The 24,103-nt window shown below is 57.5% G+C and overlaps 2 protein-coding genes across 3 annotated transcripts; one reads left to right on the top strand and one right to left on the bottom strand.

Annotated features, from left to right (window-relative positions):
- Positions 1-448: 448 nt before the first annotated feature.
- Positions 449-6,274, top strand: CFL1 (cofilin 1). Its single transcript, XM_074957832.1, has 4 exons — positions 449-608; positions 3,645-3,952; positions 5,322-5,398; positions 6,119-6,274. Exons 1-4 carry the CDS (start codon positions 606-608, stop codon positions 6,229-6,231), a joined length of 501 nt encoding a protein of 166 aa, XP_074813933.1. The 5' UTR covers positions 449-605; the 3' UTR covers positions 6,232-6,274.
- Positions 6,275-6,758: 484 nt separating this feature from the next.
- Positions 6,759-24,103, bottom strand: SNX32 (sorting nexin 32). 2 transcript variants are annotated; one of them, XM_074957830.1, is made up of 13 exons: positions 23,948-24,101; positions 23,688-23,792; positions 23,310-23,420; positions 15,506-15,627; positions 15,128-15,251; positions 14,437-14,541; positions 12,573-12,678; positions 12,089-12,164; positions 11,362-11,401; positions 10,871-10,957; positions 10,595-10,754; positions 10,362-10,447; positions 6,759-9,709 (listed from the first exon to the last, which is right to left on the bottom strand). In XM_074957830.1, exons 1-13 carry the CDS (start codon positions 23,987-23,989, stop codon positions 9,656-9,658), a joined length of 1,218 nt encoding a protein of 405 aa, XP_074813931.1. In that variant the 5' UTR covers positions 23,990-24,101; the 3' UTR covers positions 6,759-9,655. The 2 variants fall into 2 exon arrangements, with proteins under 2 accessions (XP_074813931.1, XP_074813932.1); XM_074957831.1 differs by lacking the exon at positions 23,310-23,420 and having other exon boundaries at positions 23,948-24,103.

Here is a 24,103-nt window from a genome sequence, read left to right on the forward strand (position 1 = left end):
GGGGAGGCCGGACCTCGGCCCCTGGGGAAGGTCCCGATGCCAAGGCCGTTGGCCACAATCCTGGGGTCCCGGATCACGCACACCCCATGCACCGCCCAGAGCCGGGGCGAGAACCCAGGCGTCCGGCCTGCATAACCGCCTGCTCCCGGCACGGCAGCGGGTCTAAGACTGACCCCTGCCCGCGGCCCTGCAGGCGGCGTGGAGATAATTAAACGACACCTCCCACTAGTCAATGGGGCCTAGGTGACCCATGATGCACTGCAACTGCAGGACACCCCCGCTGTGGCTTCTCTCAGACTCGGCTCGCCAGCACCGCCCTGCCCTCCAGGACTACATCTCCCATGATCCCCCAGACTGCAGCGCGCATCCTTCCGCCGCCATTTCCCTGCGCTTTTCGGCTCCTTCCCGGCGGCGTGCATGGACTCCATTTCCCTGCGTGCCCCACGGCCCGCGCCGCCCGGAAGTGCCCCTCCCCCATAAAGCGGAAGCGGGCGGCCGGTTGGTTTGGGGCGGGGCAGAATTTGGTCTCGACACCGACCGAGTGAGAAGCTGCTGCAGAGCGAACCCCGCGTAGCCCGGACCGTGATCCCCCTGCCCGCAGCACCATGGTGAGACCCCCGGCCCGCCGCCGCCATCTTGTGCCCCGCGGCCGCCATCTTGCCTTTGGGGCGCCTATGGGATCCATGCGGGAGGGGGGGAGCCTGGCGTACCCGCCACCTCTGTAGGGGGCGCCTGTAAGAGCTATCGGGGATCGCGCTGTAGAATCCGTAGCCGGGATCTACTCTCGCCCCCTGCAGCATCTGTGCGGGATTTCTATGAATGGGAGCTCTACGGGGAGCCTCGTTTCCCCTATGGGATCTATAGGCGGCTGTCTGTCTGCTCTCTTCTGCGTCGGGCGGCCTGTGTAGGGTCCCTGGGACGCTCGCCTTTCCGAGGGGTTCCCTCCTACCCCCTTGGGGTGTATCTGGAGGTGCCTCTGGAATTCATGGCGGGTGTCTGCTTCCTTTTCCCGTGTGGGATTGGGATCCCTATGCGGGGCTCTTAAAGGCTTTCTACAGGGCCTGTTGTGGCCGCTTCCCTTGTAGGTGCAGGTGTGTGGCGGGATGCAGGTGGTGCACCCCTATGGGTGAGTCCTACCTGGGGTTGGCCCCTTCTCCCAGCCTCTGATGGGGTGGGGGCTAGTTTGTTCCAGAGGCTGCTATTGCCTCAGAGCATGGGGGTTGGCAAACGGTGATCCCCCAAAGCATGGGGTTTGAGGCTTGCCAGCCACCTCTAGCCCCATTTTTTCTGCCTGATGCCCTAGCTGCACTGTGATCTGTGGGATCCTGTGACCTGAGGGCTCCCCATGTCTGCAGTAGTTCTCTTTCCACCCCTAGTCTTGGGGGTGGTGGGAAGCAGGTGGCGTTTGATGTATCGGATGGGGCCAAATCACGAATGGGTGGGGCCCCTGGCTGGGGGCTGCCAGTGAGATGTGTGCTGGATACAGGAATGGCTGGGGGGATTCTCTGGCTTGTGTCCTACAGGAGGTCTGAAAGGGGGCCATAATGGCCCCGTCTGACATTAAAATCTGAGTCTAAGTTGAACCCATCTTTGTACCCACATTGTCCTAGCGCCCCCCAGATCAATCCAGTGTGCTGCTCTCAGCTTCCCCTCCCAGTCTTAGCACCCCACTGCTCCCCTCTGATGTGCTATGATAGTGGGCGAGCATGCTGCTCTGCAAAATGTCTGACTCCGACTCCGTCTCTGCCTCGTGCTCCTAGCCCGGGTTCCCAGCTGGCCCTGGCGAGACCTCCTTCACTCAGGGCCAGCAAGGAGCCCTCATGGCCCTTGACAGTTCTGGACTGTCTTGAGGAGTGGGGGTGTTCCCAGGCAGCCTACAGAGACCTCCCAGTGCCTGTGTGCCTGAGGACAAAGATGGTGGGGAGAGGTGCTTGGTTTGCCTGGTGCCTGGGTTCTTAGAATTGCCTGGCTGGGGATCAGTGGTGAGCACAGTTTGGAGGGAAGGTGGGGAGACTTGGGGGTGAAGGGTACAGGGAAATCTGGGGGTGATTAGCAAAGGCTGCCAGCAGTGAACTGTCTCTTTGGCAGAACCAGTAGCATTGATGAGTATTGTTTAACAGTATTTACAGGGTTAAGGTTTTTGCCATGGGTTCAGACAGGGCTGTTGGGCTGGGGAACAAAAGCCCTTTAGCCTCCTATGGGCCCACTCGATTAGGAGGCTTGGGGGCCGCTCCTGCCTGCAACAGCCTTGCTGCAGGGGTGGATGTATAGGCTGAAGTATTTAGGCCCCGGGGATCCGAGAAGACTCTCCAGTGCTGGTCCCCAACAGGCCCCATTCTGAGCCCTGCATTGCCCCCATGCCCCTTTCATTTCCCCCTCCAGCAGTGGCCGCTGGAGCAAAGCGGCTGGTGCTTCCCCTAAAACAGCCTCCCTTCTCCATATAAGAGCATATCGCTGTGCTGCTTTGCTGGTCAGCTGCTGAAGCCCCACACCACTGAAGGGCCGACTTGGATCTTGGCTGGACCCTTGGGATCATCTAGTGAGGGCCTGGGCTGGGTGGTTAGAACTTGGGGTTCCCCCAGTTACTCAGTTGGCCCCTCTGCTGTCAGGCAGTGGAGTGTGAAGTGCTATGGCAGGGCCCCAAATAATGAGGCTCTTGATCTGAAGGTGTCAAGTGGGGGTGGGGAGAAGGGTGGGCTCAGTAATGTCTGGGGTGCTGTGCTCCGAACCCCAGGCCAGGAAGGAGAGTGTCAGGGAGGCTCAACAATCTGTCTCTTGGGGTGGGGGGGATGGAGGTTGAAGGGGCTGGAGTTAAATGGGGGATGGGAAGTAGACATGGGGGGGGTGGTCTTGTGAGATGGGAGGTAGGCACAAGGTGAGTAGGGGATGGTAGGTGTAGAGCTGGGGGGGGGGGGGTGTCTCCTGGGATGAATGGGGGTTGGCAGGGCCCTGGGGGACCAGGGGATGGGGGAAGGGTTGTCACCCCATCCCTGCAGAAGGTTGGTTGCAGTAGGTCCCTTGCCTCTGGGGCTGCACAGTGGGGGAAGGACCCAGGCTGCTGGGTAGTGATGGGGAAGCAGCGTGCGCAGCCTCTTTCTGCACAGGTCACGTGCCACACCGTTTCCTGTGTGGGGTTTCAGGTTCCCGCCGGGGGTGCTTGTGCAAGGCACTGACGCAGCGCTTCCCATCGTGCACATCTCTGGCTGGGGCACTGGTTTGCTGCTGGCCATTGCTGGAGTGCGTCCGCTCGTGTCCTGCCTGTGTAACCAGCAACAGTGTCCACAGCTTGCCCGATCCATCCCTCTCCGTTCCAAAGCTGCAAAGCCCATGGCAGCTGCCGGGTTAAATCCTCTGGGCCCATTGGCTTGGGGCCTGCTAGAGTATGTGGCCCCCAGCACTGACATTACCTAGCCCCCAACGCCTCTTGGTGGGGGCAAAGGGTGGATCCCCCAACAATCCCCGTCTGCTTGGCTTCCCTTGCGAAGATCTGCCCCTCATGGCTAGAAAACCCAGTGTCTATTGCTCTTGGCCCTTCGGAGTTGATGCACTGGGGCTGGTACCCTAGCAATGGGCACCTCATTGCCCAGCCTTTGGGGGCTGGGGGAGCCCCTAATGCCCCCTCCTCTCCCCCCCACCCCCCACAGGCATCTGGCGTAGCAGTCTCTGATGGAGTGATCAAGGTCTTCAATGACATGAAGGTGCGGAAGGCCTCCACACCGGAGGAGGTGAAGAAGCGCAAGAAGGCAGTGCTCTTCTGCCTGAGCGAGGACAAGAGGAACATCATCCTGGAGGAGGGCAAGGAGATTCTAGTGGGGGACGTGGGTGAGACAGTTGACGACCCCTATCTGCACTTTGTCAAGATGCTCCCGGAGTCAGACTGCCGCTATGCCCTCTACGATGCCACCTACGAGACCAAGGAGAGCAAGAAGGAGGATCTGGTCTTTGTCTTCTGGTAGGGCCGTGCCCCAGCCCCGTTTCCTCTAGGGTGGTACAGCCCTTTTGCCCCTGCTGGCTATGCCCACCCTCTCCACCAGCTAGGGACCCCTGCTTCTAGCAACTGGGGGAGTCACACCCCTTGTCTTGGTCACTCCCGAGTCCAAGCCTGGGGTGCCCCTTTATCTCTGTTGGCTGGGTCCGTCTGTTGAGCACACCCCTGTTTTGGCCACGCCCTTCTCCAGTATTGGGCCCTTCCCATCCTCCTCCAGTGCCATTCTACCTGCTGCATCTTCTGGTAGAACCATGCCCCTCAGGTTGGGGTGGCCCCCTGGCCCCTCCCCTTTCTGGCCCCTCCATCCCCAAATTCCTTCTTATGGTCCTGCTTCCTGGCTCCAGCCAGGCCTCCTCCTCCAGGCCTGAGAAGCTCCCTGGTTCCCCCTCCCTGGCTGGCAGTGCCACCCCTTCCCTCTGCAGAGCTGCAGTGAAAGCTGCCTTTGTTCACCCAGTGCCAGCACCCGGCCCCTCTGCTGGGTGGAGCAAGCCCAGCAGGGAGTGCCAGCTGCTTGTTTAAAGGGCTGCTGGCTGACCAGCTGGCAGTGGGGCCCACAACACTAGGGCAGGTGGCGGGGACGGGACAGGACTAGGAATGACCCAATCAGTGCGTCCTGTGCTGGCTCTGCCAGCCCCCTTAGCCCAGCTGGGACGCCCCCTCCAGGGCATACACTGTACTCGGGGGTTCTGAACACATTAGCTCCTTCCTGCTCTGGGGCTAGCTGGAGACTTGGAGAGGCTGCAGGGGTGGGAGGCATGAGTGGGTGCAGACAAGGGGGGTATTAATGGAGAGGGAATCTGAGTGGATGCTGGGGGCAGGAGAGTTAAGACAGGCCTGGATTTGAAACTCTCTGCCCAGTGGTAGCTGCTCTTAGGCCAGTAGGACAGAGGAGACTGTCGGCACCATCTCTAAGAGCTGCTGTGCTGGCTGAAACCTACTTGGGGTGGCATTTAAAGGCCCTTATTGTGCTGGGCACAGAGCCACCCTGCCCCCTCTGCCAGGCGTGGCACTGAGAGATCCACTGCTTCCCCTCTGCCTTACTGACCTGCCACAATTTCTCTCCTGGGCCTCCCACCTCTCTATTCTCTTCTCCCCACCCCCAGCTATTCTCTTGCTCCTTGTGCCTCCTGCTGGGAATCTGCCCCTCTGGTGCTGTTGCTAGTGTATGGCCTGGCAGGGAGGGCTCCTCCCCATGCTCCTTTCAGCCCATGCTGCTGCTCTGTCCTTTTTACGCTTTCAGTCTGTGCCCAGGTGGGTGCTGTGTCTGAGGCCTGTGCCTTGCGGGAGCCTTCAGTCCCTGGTGTTGGTGTGAGTCCCTCCCCTCTCCCTGCAGGGCCCCAGACTGTGCCCCCCTCAAGAGCAAGATGATCTACGCCAGCTCCAAGGATGCTATCAAGAAGAAACTCACAGGTGAGTAGAGTCCTGCACCCCTGGCAGGCCATGTCCTGCCACCTGTGGGGGGGCCCCCACCCATGGCAGATGAGCCAGCTGGCAGCTCTGCAGTGGGATGCCGGCCCAGCTCCCAGCCCCATGGTTGTGCGTCTGGCCCCTCTCAGTGAGGTGCTGTGTGCCTTGAGCCTCGTGGTCTGCCTGTGCCTGCCAAGGCCAGTTGGAATTGCACTCTGGGGTGGCCCTTGGGAGCTAGTACCTGCGATGCCAGGACTCCTGAGTTGTATCCTAGCTCTAGGAGGGAGCGGGGGCTAGTGGGTTAGAGCCATTCAGGGGCACCCCAGGGATCTGGATTTGCTTCCTTGCTGTGCTCTGAGGCTACCCCCCACCCTTGGATGCAGGTGTCAGTTCCCTGGTGCATGTTACCTGCTGGGAGATGCTAAATAAACACAGTCTCTGATCCTGTGGCAGGATGGGCCAGTGTGGTGCAGGAGGGGCCTTGCCTGGGATGGGGTGGAACTCGAAGTTCTCAGGCCTCCAGTCAACTGGTGCCTTTGCCAAGGCTACAGCAGGGCTTCTTGGCCTGGGGATCACAACCTCACTGCCCTGCACATAGGGAGCAATGGGGAGTGGGAGGGGAGATTCTGGCTGGATCTCAGCTAGATGGGGGTTAATCTCCAACCCAAGGCTTGCCCTAACCCTCCCTATTTCTTTCTCTCTTGCCCTCCCTCCACCCCCCAGGTATCAAGCATGAGTTGCAAGCAACCTGTTACGAGGAGGTGAAGGACCGCTGCACCTTGGCCGAGAAGCTGGGCGGCAACGCCGTTGTCAGCTTGGAAGGGAAGCCCTTGTGAAACGCTCCCAGTGCCAGTTTATACCGGAGCTTCCATGTTAATCAGTCCTGTGCTACCTTTTTGGGGGGTGGGGTGGGGGGGGAGGGCTGTTGGGGGGTGGGGGGGATAATTCCTTAGATAATGTTCCGATTCTTTGCCTCCTAAGTCTCCTTCTCCAGTTTGCACGATCAGAGTCCTCAAGACACTCCACAGCCCGGCCATGACTGCTGTGCAGGGCACCTGCCAAACCCACTGCCTCCTCGGTTACCTGGAACTTCCGCCTTGGAGACCAAGGGGACCATTCCCTGGGCACTGTAGCTTCTCCTCAAGGTCCGGGGCCACTCCACCATCAGAAGGGACCATGCATTGAGCTCTCTAGCTTGGTGTCTAGAGACACCAAGAAGGGCCCATCCTTGGAGCACTGGAGCTCAGTGTGTAGGTCTTGGGACTGTTCCACCATTCATGGGGATCGTCCCCTGAGCTCTGTCTAGTTCTGGGAGCATTCCTGCATTTCCATTCCAGTAATGTCTCCTTCAAAGGTTGATCAGGGACCAACGGGCTTCATCCATTGCCCTCTCCTGACAGCCCATCTCAAATCCTCCATAGGGCTGAGGTCTTGATGGCCAGTCCACTGCTGGCCAGGGTGTTCCCAAAAGGGGCTAGTGAGTGAAGGACCCTCCAACAGCCAGCCCCAGGTCTTGAGCCACTAGTAGTTTCTGGTGGAAGGTGACATCCTAGTAGCTCCTCTATCTGCATCCCTGTAGCCTCCTCTTGACTGGAATTAGAAATTTCTGGTGTGTGTAAATTTTTTTTTAAAGGGTTTTGTGTTTTGAAACAGTGAAAGATGCCGATTCTCTCTGGCCCCACCGGGAGAGCTGGGGGTGTCCCCGGAAAGCAATCCCCTGCTGCCAATGCATCCATGACTTAGTGGCTTTGTGCTTGTCTGTAGTACTGTGTATAAATGGAATATTGTGGAGAAACTTGCAAAATTTAAGTAACTGGGGGCTGGGACACTCCCTTCCAGTGGAACTTACTAATATGGAAGCAGCACCTGTAATGACCTTCAATAAAAAAAAAAAATGCTAACAAGCTACTGCCCTGCCTGGCTTTATTTGGAAGGTTTGAGGCCACCAGGGAAACTGAGGCAGGGGGACATTAGGGTGGAGAGGAGTACCCAGGAGTTCTGGCTCCTGGGAGCCTGCAATCAGTGCTGAGCCTTGGGTGTGGGTGGCCATGGGAGCTGGGTGTGGCTGCTGCTTATGAGTAACAGCACCTGCCTTTCCTTGTAAAACACACAGGAGTGCAAAGGACCTGTGCAGGTCTGTGCCCAGGGCCACCTCCCTCCTTCCCTAGGCAGCTGGACTGCGTGCTCTCTCCCCCACCCCCCCAGGCCAGCGCCACACCTGTGTCTGGTCAGGCCTGGCTTGGTGCCCTAGCCCTCCTGCAGTACTTCAAAGTCCCATGCTAGGTGTGAAGGAGCAGCAGCGCTGGGACCTGCAGGTGTCTCCCTCTGTCCTGTCTCCTATGAGAGCCTGGGGTGGGAGGGGGGTGTAATTCCCAGCTGGGATCAGCCCTTTGCTCCTTGGCCCTGCCAGCAGAGCTGCTCGGGGGCAGGGGGGGTTGGGGCTATATGAGGGGGGCAATGGTGCTGCCCACACCATCTCTTGCTGCCTCCAGAAGCCACCAACAACTTCAGTGTGTGTGTGTGTGTAGGGGGAAGGAGGGTAGCTTTCCCCCACAGGAGCTATCAGTGTAACTGGGTAAAGCTAATCTGTTCTAATCCACCAGCCCCTGAGGTGGAGCTAGAACCCAGGAGTCCTAGCTAACAGCCTTCCCATGGTCTAAATGATGCTTGGAAGCCAAGAGAGAGTTCTCTCCCACAGGGGAGAGGGCAGGAGGGTTTGGGGGTGGGGCAGGAGCCAGGATCCCTGGGCTCTATCTCTGAGTGGGGGTGGGTGGGGTTTTGATGGTCTCCTTTCCTTGTGTCAGTGCTTATCCTGCCATGTACAGCCTTAGCAGGAGATGGGGCCTGGACAGGTTCCCTGCCCTCTAGGGTGTATCCCCCCCTCACAGGGGGAGCAAGGGGAGGGGGGAGCTCTTCCTGGCAGCTGTGTTGGCCCTGCTGGGGGAAGGCCAAGCCTCTCCCACCCCACAGCAAGGCCTTGCCTGGGAGTTCACCCCAGCTGGGGATCCTAGGCCAGCTTCTCTGCTATGAGTGATCAGCTCAGGGTGCTGTGATCGAGCAATGCAGGAGCTGGGGCCCTGGACAAAGGGCTGGTGGGGGTCAGGGTGAGCAACGTTGGAAGCAGGGGAGTCCCAGCAGCAGCTGTGGAGGAAGCAGGGTTGGGGAAAGAGCCTTGATGCTGTGGGGGGCTGGGCCCTAGCTGAGCCTGGGCAGGCTTGGAAAATAGGGGGTTGACAATGAAGCTGCATGGGGTGGAGCTGGATACAAAATGGGCCTTTATTGGGGGTGTTTGGGGCTGGGGGGTACAGAGCTGTGGATGGACACATTGCCTGGGATGGCAGAATTGAATGATGATAGCCCCCAGGCTGTGGTTTCTTGTCTTCCTACTGCAGTTTCACGCTCTTTCTTCCCCCTGCCCAATCTCACACCCCTTCTTCCCCTCATTCTGCCCCTCCCCCCTTCATCTGGTTGCTCAGAGATGGCACCTAGCCTGGATTCTTGTAAATGGCTAGAACAGCTCCAAATCATAGACCTGGAAGGGACCTTGGGAGGTCAGCTAGTCCAGTCACCTGCACTCAAGGCAGCACTAAGTAGTATCTAGACAGGTGTTTGTCCAACCTGTTCTGAAAAATCCCCAGTGATGGAGATTCCACAACCTCCCTAGGCAATTGATTCCAGTGTTTAACCACCCTGACAGTTAGGAAGTTTTTCCTAATGTCCAACCTAAACCTTCCTTGCTACAATTTAAGCCCATTGCTTCTTGCCCTATCCTCAGGTTAAAAAGAACAATGTTTCTCCCTCCTCCTTTTAACAACCTTTTATGTACTTGAATGCACCTTAACATCTCCCCCGCCACGGTCTTACTGCAGTGTGGGGGGTGAGGGACAGAGGAAGGGGCTCACCTAAAACACAGTAAGACCTGGCTCCAAGCCCTCCTGCTCTAACTCACTGTCCTTCCAGAGTTGGGGATAGACCCCAGGAGTTCTGGCTCCCACCCTACTTCCCTCCTAAAGGAACTCCAGGCTGCAGCCATGTCTGGGAGGCCAGGGGGAGGGAGTTAATGGGTGTTGTGGGGGGTTGCCCCCATAGTCAGATGGGTCCCCCAGAGTTGGCAGAGCAGGGGGGGAGGCTGGAATGCCAGCAGGGTTGGCGAGGGGCAGGGATATGTGGGTTATGAGGCAGCAGCAGTAGCGCTGGGGAGGGTCTCTGCACCAAGGCGTGGAGCAGCCCCTCCCACAGGTGCAGGGCTGGGGGGCAGCATCAGGCGTCGCCCTTCAGCACAATCAGGGTGTTCCGCAGCAGCAGGCTACTGGCCTAGAAAAGAGGGAAGGGGTTAGGGGGGGGACACCCCCACTCCCCAGTGTCATGCTCCAGGGGAAACTGGGACTCCAAGAAAACCTTAAATGACCCACCCCACACCCTTCTCACAGCTGGGGACAGAACCCAGGAGTCCTGGCTCTCAGCCTAACTGGGAGTGGCATTGCAGGGACTGAACCTGTATGCAGGACCCAAGTATGTGTCTCTGCTGCCCCCTGCAGGCCACACCTGGATATGGCAACTGAGGACAGGATCTGCACTGATGGGAGGCATGCAGGTGACTGGGTGGGGGCTCAGACAAGCCTTCAGCCCCCACCCCAGGGTGCAGAGAGCATGGCAGGGGGAACAGGGCTCCCCAGGGACTTGGGGGATGGGGAGGCAGAGCATGCACTGGGTGAGGAGGGTAAGAAAGAGATGGGAGCTTCTGAGGGATCCCAGTTCAGGTTTGGGGGGGGAGGCAGGTAGTTGGGGGAGGGGAGGGGAAGGATGCCCAGGGGTTCCCAGCCAGGGTTGGGGGAGTTCCTGGGGTGGGGGGAAGTGGTAGTTCCCGCAGCTCCGCACTCAGGCTGGGGTAGGGGGTTCCCAAGGGCTAGCGGGGAGGTGGGTGGGTCCCAGGCAGGGTTGCAGGATTTCTGGGGGTCTCTGATACCTTGGCATGTTTCAGCTCCAGCTCCGCCAGCTCGATCAGGTTCTTGCGAAATGCGGAGATTCGACGTGACTTGAAATCAGTCAGTTCTGCCCAGGGAGAGAGAGAGAGAGAGAGAACCAGGAGATCTGGATCCCAGCCCCCTGCTCTACCCCATTCGACACCCCCCCCTCCACCCCCACCCAGAGACAGGGATAGAACCCAAGAGTCCTGGCTCCTAGCCCTTCTGTATTCACCTTGCTTGGCGGAGGCTGAGAGCTGTTCAAAGCGCTGACAGCACAGCTGCTGATGGACCTCAGCTGGCTTCACCTCCTTGTTCCTCATGCGGGCTCTGTCCAGTGCCTTGTTGGCATTCTCGTAATCAGCCAGGGCCCGCAGGCGCCGGTATAGCAGATCCTGGGGACACAGACAGTTATAAACCTCCATGCCCCACCCCAGAGGGGGCTGCATCTCAGGGCTGGGCGAGGGAGCCCTATATCAATGGCCCCATCACGGCCCCGGGCTGCCTGTACCTTGGCTGCCTGTGAGTCTCTCATGTAGTACTTGAGCAGGTCAGACAGTTTCAGATCCTCATCTGATGCCACACGGCCCTCCAACTTCTGGGGAGAAGAGGACAGAACGGGGGCTCAAAAGAGGGGGGGTGTTAATCCCACAACTACACCTGAGCCTCTCCGCCCCATCCTTCTGAGCTAATGTCACCCCCTCAGAGGTCCCCAACTCCCAGCCATAGGGGGTGCTAGTAAGTGGGGGGTGGAGGTGCAGGATGGGGGCCATGAAGGCCCTGCCTCCCCACTGTAGGGTCTGTGGGGTGGGGCTGATCCTGGTTGTGGGGTTCAGGGGAGGGCGGGGGACACCAGGAGATTGGAGGGGGTCTGGAGCATGAGGCATGGTGGCAGAGTGTGTGTGTGTGTGGGGTAGAAGCCCCAGAGCAGAGGGGGCCCATAGTAGAGTAGGGGATGGGGAGAGGCCCCTTGTGGGGAGCAGGGAGCCCTCACTCACTCACCCGCAGCCGTTCAAAGAGTTCAGCCAATTTCAGGAAGCTCCTGGGGAGCGAAAGGGAGACTCATCAGTGACATCCTGGTACTTTCCCCCCAGTAACCTGCCCATTGCACCCCCTCCCCCACACCACCATCCCCCAAGTGCCCTCACACCCTTCCCCTAAATTAGGGCCCCCCGATACTGCATTCCCCCCCACCACAGAGCACCCCATCCCCCTCAGTGTCCCCTGCATCCTGCCCCCCACCAGACAGCACCCCATCCCCCTCAGTGTCCCTTGCACCCTGCCCCCCACCAGACAGCAACCCATCCCCCAGCTCTACACAAGCCTGCACCGCCAGCTCTGTCTGAGGTGCCTCCTTCCCCCCAGATCTCTACCGCCACACCAGGAAGTGCCCCCCCATCAGCGCCCAACTATCCACAGGGCCCACTCGCCACCACACCGGGCTGCCTTCCCCAACCCCAAAATGCATCCCACCTCGCCACTCTCCCCCCAGCATCTAATCCCCATTTGACACCCTAGGCTGGGAGTGGAAGTGCCCCTGATGTCCAACTGGGGTCATTGGAGTGGGGAGCAGAGTGCATTCTGGGGGGGCACACCTTATACCAGCCCCCCCAAGCTTGGTGGGGGTTATTCAAGCCGCAGTCCCAGTGCCTGTTTCCCCAACACAGCTCCCCCAGCAAGCAGTTCTGGGGGCTCATAGGGAGCCCCTTTCCTGCACCTCAATACTCACGTCTGGAGCTGGCGGACTTCCTGTGTGCCCAGGCTGCTCAGTGCCACTGAGATAGGGATATAGTCCTCTGCCAGGCCTGTATTGGGGGACAGCCATCAGGGCAGGGGATGTACCCCATTATCTTAGAGACTCCCCCCACAAATCAGGAGTCCCTACCTCACACCCACCTCCAGGAGCCCGGTGGGGTTCCCCTCCCCAGAGCCTCCACCACCCTGCCCCTCTGACCCCTAAGGGCTCTCCCACTGCCTCCAGATGGGGGACAGCTCCTAGGCAGCTGCCACTCTCCCAGGGATCCCTTGTGCTAAGCACCCCAGGTGGTCCCCACCCACAAGTGCTCCTGACCACCAGGAACCTCCCCTCCCCAGGGGAGACACTCCTGAAAGGGGCAGTGCCAAGGGCCAGGGTGGGGCAGGAGGATGATCCTGGTACCAGAGGGGGCTGTAGGGGAGGGACGGGAGAGAGACAATCCTGCCTCCCCACGTACTCTTGTGGGAGCGCATGACGCGGTCGGCCTTGAGGCAGGTGTCGCGCACCCGGGCGTGGTACTCCAGCAGGAACGTCCGCTCGTGCTCAAAGAACTCGTCCACCTCCTGCAGGGGGTGACAGGGAGCCAGAGATCCGAGGGGTGCCCCACACACGGCCCCACCCATAACAGGGGAGGGGCATCGGCACACACCATGCAGCGCCTCACGTCCGGGGGTGGGGGGTGCCATGTGGTCCTTGCACATGGGGCGGGAGTGGGGAATCTATGTGGGCTGGGCTAAGTGTTAACATGGTCACTGCTGCAGGGGGAGGAATCTGTGCAGGCTGTGCCACTCTCCATGAGTGCGGGGGGGGGGGAAGGATATGTGCATGCCATGCCACTCTCTCTGATACCGTGGGGGAGGGGGGCAGTTGCACCAGTGGTGGGGTGGGGGGTGATTTGGGCAGGCCATGTTACTCTCCGCACTGGGGCTTGGCCGGGGTGAGCGGGGTGTGTGTGACAGAGCCCCATTGGTGGTTTGCTACTCTGTCAGCCACTCCTGTGAGGCCCGACACACTCACTACACCTAACACATTGGTATCAGGAGATATCACTGGAAAACTAACTCCCTGCTCATTAATATTCCAGGGTGACGTAGGGCCCGGGTGCGTACAAAGAGTTGTAAGTAAGCACTTGAATGATGTTCTTCAGATGGGTTTGGCAAGCAGCGCATAAGCCCAGTCTGCCCTAGGCAAAGGAACGTGTATTTGCGTAGCTGACTAGCCCGTCAGGCAGAGACACCGAAGGAACCGCTGCCTACAAAGGTGAACAGAACCAGGTGGGGGAGAGGCCTCTTAGCTATACAGACAAGGGACCTGAACTGCAAATGATAAGCAACAATCAATTGCTTGTAGATAGTATTCCTGTATTATAAAAGCGTAACGAGGAAGGATTCAAGGGGCCAGAGCGGCAGAAATCACAGGCCGCTGGGTCCTCCAGCCGAGGGGTTGAAGTCCCCGGGAACTGAGTTTAGGTGAGGACCCTGCTCAGGCAAGGGTTGTAACTCACTGAAGTGCAGTGTCAGTCTTAGAGTATGTCTACACTTACATTTTATAGCGCTCTACTTTGCTGGCTCGGGGGGTGAAAAATCACCCCCCCTGAGTGCAGAAAGTCTGAGCACTTGAAAGCGCTAGTGTAGACAGGCTCCGAGTGCTGGAAGCCGCGCTCCCAGCTCTCGGAGCGAACCCCCTTGTGGAGCTAATCCCCAGCACTCGCACATGAGCACACTCGCACTTCAGAGCACTGCCGCGGGAGCGTTCCTATGGCTGCGCTTTGAAGTCTCCAGTGGAGACATACCCTGAGAAGCAAAGGTGTAACCATTTATCTTTACTCCTCCTTCGGGTGCCATTTAAACCTCTGCCTTTGCCTTTACTAAACGTGTTTGACTCTCCACCAGTTCGGTGCTGGGACTGCCATAAGAGCGCTTGTCAAACCCCAGTGAAATCAGTGAGCGGCCCGGGATTGTCCCTCTGAAGGAACAACGAACTTCCTTCCTTCTGTGGGTGTTGCAGGAACGGGCTGGACAGTGCAGGACCGTTTGGGGGAAAGTCAGGATGGGCTGCTGGGGTCACTAGGAGGGGAAGCCGGGGTGTGACCTGCATGGCAGTACCCTGGCTGTTGGAGTCAGGGCCGTGAGCCACGGAGGCAGAGCACTGAGGGCACCCAGAGCTGCAGGACGGGTATTGGTCTGGATTGAACCCCAAAAATGTCACTGGGGGATCTGTGCAGGGCCCATGGATTTCTGGGGAGATGGGATCTGATGGAGGCACACACTCTGTCCCTGCTCCCCCCCACCCCACACCGCATGCAGTGGGTCCTGGCTCACCTTCAGCCCCGACACCCCGGTGATGAGAGCCTCGTCAGCTGACTTGACGATGTTCCGGAAGAAACCGCCCAGCAGCTCCTTGCGGTTCTTGCCACGTACACTGAGCTGCAAGGAGAGAGAGTGCCAGGTGTGTGTGTGTGGGGGGGGAGGTGGGAGAGGGCCCCCCAGGACCCCCTGCACCTCACATCCCCCCCAGCCCACCACAGGGGCTGCCCAGAGCCAGAGATCATAGGAGCTAGGGGGAGGGATCTGTGCAGGCCAGGGTTGGAGGAGAGAGTGGGGCAGGGCAGTGGGGGGAGAAGGAGGTGCCCCCCTCACCTCCCTGGCTCCTTCCAGGCCCTGTGCTCCCCACATTGTGGGGGGCAATCTCCCACATGGTCCCCCTTGTTGGCGGAAGGCAGTGGAGATGGGAATGGCCTCAAATTGGGTACCAGGGGCCTGTGCTAGGCAGACAAGCAGCTCCGCAGGGAGAGGGGAGTTTTGGCTCAGCAGTGGAGAAGGCTGGTAGTGGGGGGTAGCTAAGTGGGGAGGAGGTGGGAGGTTCAGCAGGGGAGAGGAGAGCTGGGGGGTCAGGGGCAGGCTCAAGGTGTTGCAGGAGGCCAGCAGGATCAGAGGGAGCCTTGGGTCGGTGGGGGAGTTGGGAACTCAGCCAGGGGTGGGAGGCTCTTGGGAGGGGTACTTGGGGTCTCACGTCTTGGTCATATTCCAGGAAGACATAGAAGTTGTGGTCCCGGCGTAGGACAGGATGGGCTGCCAGACGCTGCAGGAACACCTCGTGCATTGCCACCGTCTTTTTAAAGATGGCCAGGTACTCGCTGGGGGAGACAGGCGGGTGAGCATCTGCAGGGACAGTGTCCTGGTACTGACCCCCTGGACACCCCCCCCACTGCCCCGGAGCCCCCCCACAGTGTCCCCTACTAACCCCTATGTATCACCTCTCGCTGATCGCCTGTACTGCCCCCATGGCACAGCGCCCCCACTGACCCCTTACTGAACCCACAGCACAGTGCCCCCTAGTGCTACACTGGGGCATTGAGGTCAGCCCCCGCCCTCCCCTGGTGTCACTCACCCCTCCAGCTCCTGCTTCATCTTGGCGAACTCCTCCCGCGTCAGGGTGCTGTTTCCCTCCCCGAGGCGCTGCAGCTTCTCCCGCGATGCCTCGAAGTCAGGCCTGGGTGGCGCAGGGGGGATCTGGGCCGGGGGTGGTGGGGGAAGAACCAGGAGAAATATTAGCTCTGAACACCTCCTCCAGCCTCCCAGACCTCTGTGACCCCAGGCCCCCATGGGCCCGTGATACTAGCTGTGGGGCAGGCCGGGGGTGAGGGTGGAGCTGATGGGGGCTCATGGTTGAGGCATGGGGGTGAAAGGGCAGAGATGAGGGGGCCTCACAGTTGGGGGAGGGGAGTGAAGCGGGGTGTGGGGGCTAATGGTTGGAACAAAGGAGGCTGGGAGGTGGAGCTGGAGGGGCTGAGAAAGGATTCATGGCCAGTTGTTATGGGGCAGGGGCAAAGGGCTCAGATTACAGAATCATAGAATATCAGGGTTAGAAGGGACCTCAGGAGGTTATCTAGTCCAACCTCCTGCTCAAAGCAGGACCAACCCCAATTTTTGCCCCAAATCCCTAAATGGCCCCCTCAAGGATTGAACTCACAACCCTGGGTTTAGCAGGCCAATGCTCAAACCACTGAGCTATCCCTCCCCCCAGATGTCCTGTTGGGGGATGATGCCTAGGGCTAGGGCAGGGCAAGGTCAGTGCGGGCGACCAAGACTGGCTTGAGCTGCCTCTCACTCTGGCCGAGTTCTCGGAAGCCCTCCGCCGCATGCCCACCAATAAATCTCCAGGCATGGACAGGCTGACCGTGGAGTTCTACCGCGTGTTCTGGGACATCCTCGGCCCAGACCTAGTCACCGTCTGGGCCAAGTCTTTGCAGAGCGGGGTCCTCCCTCTTTTATGCAGGTGAGCCATGCTCGCCTTATTACCAAAGAAGGGGGACCTCTGCGATTTACGAAATTGGTGTCCCGTCTCACTCCTCAGCACGGACTACAAGGTCGTAGCGAAAGCCATGTCACTGCGTCTAGGGTCCGTGCTAGCGGACGTGATCCACCCAGACCAGACCTACACCGTCCTGGGCCGCACCGTCTTCGACAACCTGTATCTGGTCCGGGACCTCTTGGAACTCGGGTGTAGGGACGGTCTATCGTTCGCCCTCCTGTCCCTGGATCAGGAGAAGGCGTTCGACAGGGTGGATCACGGGTATCTCCTGAGCACTCTGCGAGCGTTTGGCTTCGGACCCCAGTTTGTGGGTTTTCTCCAGGTGCTGTACGCCTCCGCAGAGTGTCTGGTCAGGCTCAACTGGACCCTGACCGAACCGGTCAGCTTCGGGCGAGGAGTACGGCAGGGGTGCCCCCTCTCGGGCCAGCTGTACGCTCTGGCGATCGAGCCCTTCCTCTGTCTCCTCCGCAGGAGGTTGACGGGGTTGGCGCTACGGGAGCCGGAGCTGCGGCTGGTCCTGTCGGCATACGCCGACGATGTGCTCCTCGTGGTCCAGGACCCGGGCGACTTGGCGCAGGTGGAGGCTTGCCAGGCTGTGTACTCGGCAGCCTCCTCCTCCCGGGTCAACTGGGTCAAGAGCTCTGGCTTGGTGGTAGGGGACTGGCGGCAGGCGAGCTCCCTCCCACCCGCGCTTCAAGCCATCCAGTGGAGCGTGGGTCCGCTGCTCTATCTCGGTGTTTACCTTTCTGCCACGCATCCGTCTCCGCCGGAGAACTGGCAGGGTTTAGAGGACAGGGTGGTAGAGTGGCTCCGGAGATGGACAGGACTACTCCGGTGTCTGTCCTTTTGAGGGCAGGCACTGGTGCTCAATCAACTAGTTCTGTCCATGCTCTGGTACCGGCTCTACACCCTGGTCCCGGCCCCGGATTTCCTGGCCAACCTCTGGACGTTGATTCTGGAGTTCTTCTGGTCAGGACTGCACTGGGTCTCTGCAGGGGTTCTCCATCTGCCCCTGGAGGTGGGAGGGCAGGGCCTGAAGTGTCTCCACACTCAGGTCCATGTCTTCCGCCTCCAGACCCTGCAGAGGCTCCTTATTGTGCAGGTAGTCTGGAGTGGAGCGTACTGGCGCACGCCTTCCTGCGCCGCTTCCAAGGGCCCTGATATGACCGGCAGCTCCTTTATCTCCACCCGAGGGGTCTTCTGCGAGACCTCTCCGGGCTGCCAGTCTTCTACCAGGACCTCCTCCGGACCTGGAAACTGTTCACAGCGACCAGGTCCGTGGCGGCCTCCGTGGGGGAAGATCTCCTCGCGGAGCCCCTGCTACACAACCCCCAGCTCCGTGTGCAGGTGGCAGAGTCCCCCTCGGTGCGCCAGAGGTTGGTCCTGGCAGAAGTTAACAGAGTCGGAGACCTCCTGGACTATGACCGGGGAGACTGGCTGGATCCCCTGACGCTCGCTCAGGGCATGGGGCTCTCCAGACCTCGTACTGCCCTGCGCGTACTTCAGGAGGTGAGGGCCGCTTTGCCGCCCGCTGCTCAGGTTTACCTCGACCGGGTCCTGCGAGAGGGTGCGCCCCGCCCACCCTCCACCCCAGGCCCTCCAGACCTTTTCATCGGGCCCCTGCCCCGTTGACCCATCCGACCCCCACGCCCCTTCACCGTGAGCCAGCTACACAAGCTGCAGCCGGTCCGGTTCCAGACCGTGCCAAAGAAACATCTCTACACGCTCGTGCTCCACACCCTTCACGTCCTCACCCTCGCGTCCCGCTCTGACACAAAGTGGCGGGACCTCCTGCCACCTCTGGAGGGTGAGGAGCCCCGGTGGGCCAGCCTATATTCCACCTTAGTCCCGAGGCCCGCCGGGGATATCAGTTGGCGGCTCCTTCACGGGGCTGTGAGCACGGGCGTGTACTTGGCGCGGTTCACCCCAATCCCGGACACCTGCCCCTTTTGCAGCGTGAGAGAAACCCTGGCGCACGTCTACCTGGAGTGCGCCAGGCTGCAGACCCCTATTCCGGCTCCTCACGAATATTTTGTTAAAATTTTGGTTGCACTTTTCCCCTCACCTCCTTATCTATGCACTCCCTGTCCATGGCCCCACTAAGTTGCAGGACCTCCTGGTCAACCTCCTCCTGGCCCTGGCTAAAGTGGCCATCTATAAAACCAGGGTGAGGAGGTTGGCCGATGGAGTCTCCTGTGACTGTGGGGCCTATTTCCGATCCTCGGTCCGTTCACGCCTCCGGGCAGAATTCCTCTGGGCAGCGTCCACTGACTCCCTTGATGCCTTCGAGGAGCAGTGGGCGCTGTCCGGGGGTCTCTGCTCGGTGTCCCCGTCAGGTTCCTTTCGTTTGACCCTTTGACCGCACTCCTGTCCCTGTTGTTCATTAGTTGTCCCCTGTAATTAATTGGTTTTCCAGGTCCTGTGGACCCCCCCCTTAGGCTGGGGGGGGATCCTTTAGCAGTGGGCGGGCTTTCGTCCACCCACTTCCTGGATCCCAATAAGGCTAGGGCAGGGCTGGGAGGTCAGGGCCCTTGGGGGGTCCATTAGGGGCAGGATGTCAATGGCTAAAGGATCCCCCTCCTCTAGAAACACTCTTCCTTCTCCACCCCCGCCCCCCGCTCCCATTACAGTGATCCTGTGTCTCCACCTATGCCCCATGCCTTTACAATTCATAGATTCACTGATCAGGAGGGCCCACTGTGATCATCCAATCCTCCTGGATAACACACAGCCCCTGAAAGCTTATGCCCAAATATATTTGTTAGTCTCTAAGGTGCCACAAGGACTCCTCATTATTTTTGTCTTATTGCAGTTGATTTTCAGTCCAATTTGCTGGCTGAATGCGTTGAGTCGAGTTGTTTTTTCTTGTTTATGGTGTTGGGTATGTGATAGGAGAGTGACATCATCTGCGAAATCCAGGTCTTCAAGGGATCAGAAGAGTGTCCATTTAATGCCTCTTGGCATGTCTTCTGTTATACACTGCATTACCCAGTCGATGGCAACGTTAAAGAGGATTGCAGACATGACACACCCCTGGCACACTCCTCTTTTGACTTCAAAACTGAGCTCACTGTGATCAACACTGCATGTAAAGTTGAAATAGAAGCTTCTGATGATGTTGATTATACGGAAGGGAATTCCACGTGCCCGCAGAATGCGCCCGAGGCTGGTCCTGTGAAGGCTATCAAAAGCCTTCTCAAACTCTATGCAATGTATGTAGAACTGCTGTTGCCATTCTAAGCACTGTTCTATTATGTTTCGTAGAGTGAAGATCTGGTCTGTGTATCCACACCCTTTCCGAAAACCAGCTTGCTTTTTTCTGAGAACGCAATCAACTGCCTCTGATATACGCTGGACTATAATCTTACACAATACTTTGCTTGGCACAGATAAAAGTGTGATACCACGCCAGTTATTACAATCACTGAGTTTTCTTTTTTTGTTATCTTCACTATAACCCTATGGGTCCACTCCTCTGGCACTTTTTCTCTTTCCCAGTCTGATGTAAATAGAGGGGCCAGGATAGATGCTGCTAATTTAGGATTTATCTTGAACAATTCTGCAGTCAAGTTATCCTTGCCAGGAGCTTTCCCATTTTTAAAGGATTCAATGGCTTGAATGATCTCTTCCTTAGCTGGGGCGTCTGTGTTGATATCAAGATCTTCTTCTGCCTCCTGGGTGTTTGCTTCCTCTTTAGGTGGCTCCCTGTTCGGCAATTCTTTGAAATGCTCTGCCCTGTGCATTTCTTGTTCTTTTTCGGTTGTTAGTAGGTGGCCTTGTTTGTTCCTGGTGAGAGTGTTTGTTGGTGTCTGCCGTTTACCACTGATAAGCCGCATCATTTTGTAGACGGTTCCTTGTTCACCATGAGCAGCTGCATCCTCTGCATGTGTTGCCTGATTATGAATATAATGCCGTTTGTCCGCTCTCACAAGGTGTTTGACCTCCCGGTGTGCCTTGCTGTACTGCTTGCGGTATTTGTCCTTTAGCCTCTGGGATTCTGTGTCTAAAACTTTTTTCTTCAGGGCTCGTCTGGTTTCTATGGCATTCCATGTGCTGGGTGTAATCCACTCCTTCCTTCTCCTCTGCCTGTAGCCTAGACAGGCTTCACTGCTCTGTTTATAAATTGCTGTTACCTTGTCCCACTTCTTTTTGATCTCCTCATCTGCATTCTCCTCCTTTTCATCAAGGTCTGCAAGTGCTTGAAACCTATTCTTTAACTGCAGAACGAAGGCTTTCTGTATGTCAGGGGACTCTAGCTTGTGAATATCACAACGTCTATGTCCCTTGTTTGGTGGGCCCACACTGCTCAGTTTTAGCTTGATGGAAGCTGTCACAAGGTGGTGGTCGCTGCCAACATCTGCACCCCTTCTCACTTTCACATCTGTCAGTGAGAGTCGCCATTTACCACTGATCATGATATGGTCAATCTGGTTCTTATCTCTGACACCATGTCAGCCTGTGAATTTCACCATGTTCAAATAGGGTTCCACCGATGACTAGGTCATTCATATTACAGAAATCAACAAGCCTCTCTCCATTTTCATTCACGGCGCCACACCCATGTCTTCCCATTGCTCTGTCATTGTTTGTGTTGTCCTTACCGGCCTTGGCATTCAGGTCTCCCATGACGATAGTTAGGTCGTGGTGCGGTATGATCTCTAACTCCGCCTGTAGTGTAAGATAGAATTTGTCTTTTACTTCTTCATCACTGTCATTTGTCGGAGCATAATACTGAAGCAGAGGGACATTATTATGTTTCCGTTTCGGTCTGGCTCTGCTGCTGATGGATTTCCATTCAAGCAGGGAATGCTCCACTCCCTTCTTCAAAAGGATGGCAACACCCTCATGGTGTTGTCTATCATCCCATCCAGAAAACAGCAAAGTTTCTCCTGAGGCTGTTGTTAATCTTCCTGATCCCATCCATCTACTCTTGCTGACACCCTGGATGTGTAACCTGTAGCGTCTCATCTCTGCTATGACCTGAGCTAGCTTCCCTGCCTTGTACATTGTCCGTACGTTCCAAAAACCAAGTTTGGTTTTTGTCTTGATGTTGAGCACTGAAGTCTTCATGCCAGTGACTTCCTTTCGGCTTTCGCCACTGGCAGTCATACGGGTCATTGACTCCTGAAGGCCGTCACACACAGTAATGGTCGATTTCTCCGTCGCTGTTTCCTTAACATATTTTGTTTTTTACAGGACCGGGTTGTTAGCCCTGTGCCTAACCCCCAACCTGGAGGACCAGGGTGTCTGTTTTGTCTGGCTCTCAGGTCCTCCACAGACCAATCTGGCATGGTTGAACCTACCAGGAGCAAAAAGCCCCCACCGACACAGACTCTGGGGATCATTAGAGCACGCAAGCTGTCCCGTCACGACAGGGCACGGACACTGGAGGACAGGTGGCCAAAGTAGGAGACGTGAAATTGAGAGATTCATCTTTAGAAGATCTTTAGCATGCTATTATTGCCTTACTTGGAGAGATTACTGGCCAACTACAGCTAATGTTGGGAGCGCTGTGAAAAGCAGCGGAATCTCTGGGACTTGGGGTCAATGGTGATCAAACCAAAGCTATGCAGGCCTCCTACGAAACAGAAACAAATGACCTGCAAATGATGTATGTGGACAGCAATGACATTGAATGGATGAATAGGTTTATCTATCTGGGTAATCACTTGACAATAAGAGGCTCTATATCAGAAGAAGTCACATGTTGGATTGGTCTTGCATCCATGGCACTTCAGTGTCTTCAAAGGACTCTGAGCAGGGGTGCTGGAACAATCTGTATAGTGGGGGTGCTGAGAACCATTGAACTAAACTGTAAACCATGTATAGAATGGAAACACTTCAAGACAGGGGGTGTGGCAGCACCCCTAGCACTCCTAGTTCCAGCACCTATGCCTCTGGGTGGCAGGATGTCCATGTGACAACTACGATACAAGTGTTCAATGTGGTAGTGATGACAACTCTGTCGTATGGAGTAGGAACATGGCCATGAAAAACAGCTGAGGAGAGGAAACCAAACAGTTTTCAGTGTCAAAACATCCACTGGTTTGATTGGTGGGATTGATTTTGTCACAAACGAAGAGATTCTTAGATGACCCCGGCAAGTTGCAGTCTCACATCCGCTGAGAAGACTGCAATGGTGTGGTCAGCATGTCCAGCACGGAGAAGAAGGTGTGCTTTTACAGAAGCTTTATAGACCTGAGGTCAAAGAAAGTAGAGCACGAGACCAATCACAAATGAGGTTGGAAGATGCAATTCTGAAGGATTTAAGAAGCCTAAATCCTCCCATGCTGACTCTTGCCAAAAGAAGAAGACTTGCAAGGGACTATTCAGGATGGAAGTTCATTCTGTGTGCACACAGCTACATCACAGCCATGTGAATCTGCTGCTGTTGTGAATTAGAGCAGATTAGAAAAACACCCAGTCTTGACTGAAAAATGTCGAGTGATGGAGAATCCACCACAGCTCTTAGTAAATTGCTCCATTGGTTCGTTCCCCACACTGGTACACATTTGCATCCTATTTCCAGTCTGAAGTTGTCTGGCTTCAACTTCCAGCCCCTGGATCTTGTTAGACCTTTATTTGCAGACTAGGAGCAAGTCACTCCATAACCCTCTCTTGGTTAAACTGAGCAGATTGAGCTCTTGGGAATCCCTCACTGTCACAGCCTGTTTTCCAGTCCTTTAACCGTTCTTGTGACTCTTCTCTGAACCCAATTTAGCAATAGCCTTCTTGAGTTGTAGACACCAGCACCTGACATGATGTTCCCCCTTATGACACCCTGCCCCATGCCCCCCCAGATGTCCTCCTTACCATGATTGCCATATCCCCTCTCACCCTTTACATTGTCCCCCTGGTCTCCCTCATCCCCTCCACTCACGATTATGCCAGCGTATTCATCATTTTCAGAGAAGGTGTCGTGCAGCCAAACAAAGTCCTCATGCTGCCGGACCACAGAGAGCGCTGGGTGGTTGAAGTCGGGCAGGGAGCTCTGCAACAGGGGGGCAGGGGATGACACACTCCAAACCTGGGACTCCCAGAATCCCCTTCAATATGTGGACCTGCCAGAGACCTCCCCAAACCAGGGATCCCCCAGAGACCACCGCAAATGGAGACACCCAAGCCAAGGACCCTCAAACCTCACTAGAGACATTCCCGAGAGACCCCCCAAACATCAGAGCCCTATGGTGGGAGACCCCCCATAAGGGACCCATTCCACTCTGTCTCTCCAATCCCCTCACCCCATACTCCCCCTCACCTTGGTCTGGACAGTGAATTTCACCTTGTCCCGTTCGCTGACTGCGTCTGAGATCTCAACCTGCAAGGAGGGGTCAGTGACGAGCTCCTCCGAGGGTGAGCACGGCTGGGGAAGAGAAGAGGGTCAGATATGGGAGCACCCAACGTGGGGGATGCAGGGCGATGCCCGACCCGGGGCACCGGGCGCGGGGGGCAGCAGGATGCAGGGTACTGCCCCTCCCGGGTGGGGAATGCAGGACCCCGCCGTGGTCCCAGGCTCACCTTGCTCTCCTCCCCAGGCGGCATCTCCAGCGGCTCCTCCATGCGCCCCCAGGAAGAGAGCGGCCCAGGATGCCCTGTAGATGAACCCAGGCTCAGGCCTCATCAGCTGACTCGGAATGGGGGCGGCGCGGGCGGAGGGTGTTGTCTCTTTAAATC

Source organism: Natator depressus, chromosome 7 (assembly GCF_965152275.1).
Source record: "Natator depressus isolate rNatDep1 chromosome 7, rNatDep2.hap1, whole genome shotgun sequence".
Taxonomy (NCBI): domain Eukaryota; kingdom Metazoa; phylum Chordata; order Testudines; family Cheloniidae; genus Natator; species Natator depressus.

Excerpts from the sequence above, each read along its gene's own strand:
- CFL1 (XM_074957832.1), top strand. Across the intron at positions 3,953-5,321 it reads GATCTGGTCTTTGTCTTCTG|GGCCCCAGACTGTGCCCCCC; the intron begins GTAGGGCCGTGC and ends CTCTCCCTGCAG. Across the intron at positions 5,399-6,118 it reads TATCAAGAAGAAACTCACAG|GTATCAAGCATGAGTTGCAA; the intron begins GTGAGTAGAGTC and ends TCCACCCCCCAG.
- SNX32 (XM_074957830.1), bottom strand. The coding sequence starts at position 23,989 with ATGGAGGAGCCGCTGGAGATGCCGCCTGGGGAGGAGAGCAAG. Across the intron at positions 23,421-23,687 it reads AATTCACTGTCCAGACCAAG|AGCTCCCTGCCCGACTTCAA; the intron begins GTGAGGGGGAGT and ends CCCCTGTTGCAG. Across the intron at positions 9,710-10,361 it reads TGGAGCTGAAACATGCCAAG|GCCAGTAGCCTGCTGCTGCG; the intron begins GTATCAGAGACC and ends CCTCTTTTCTAG.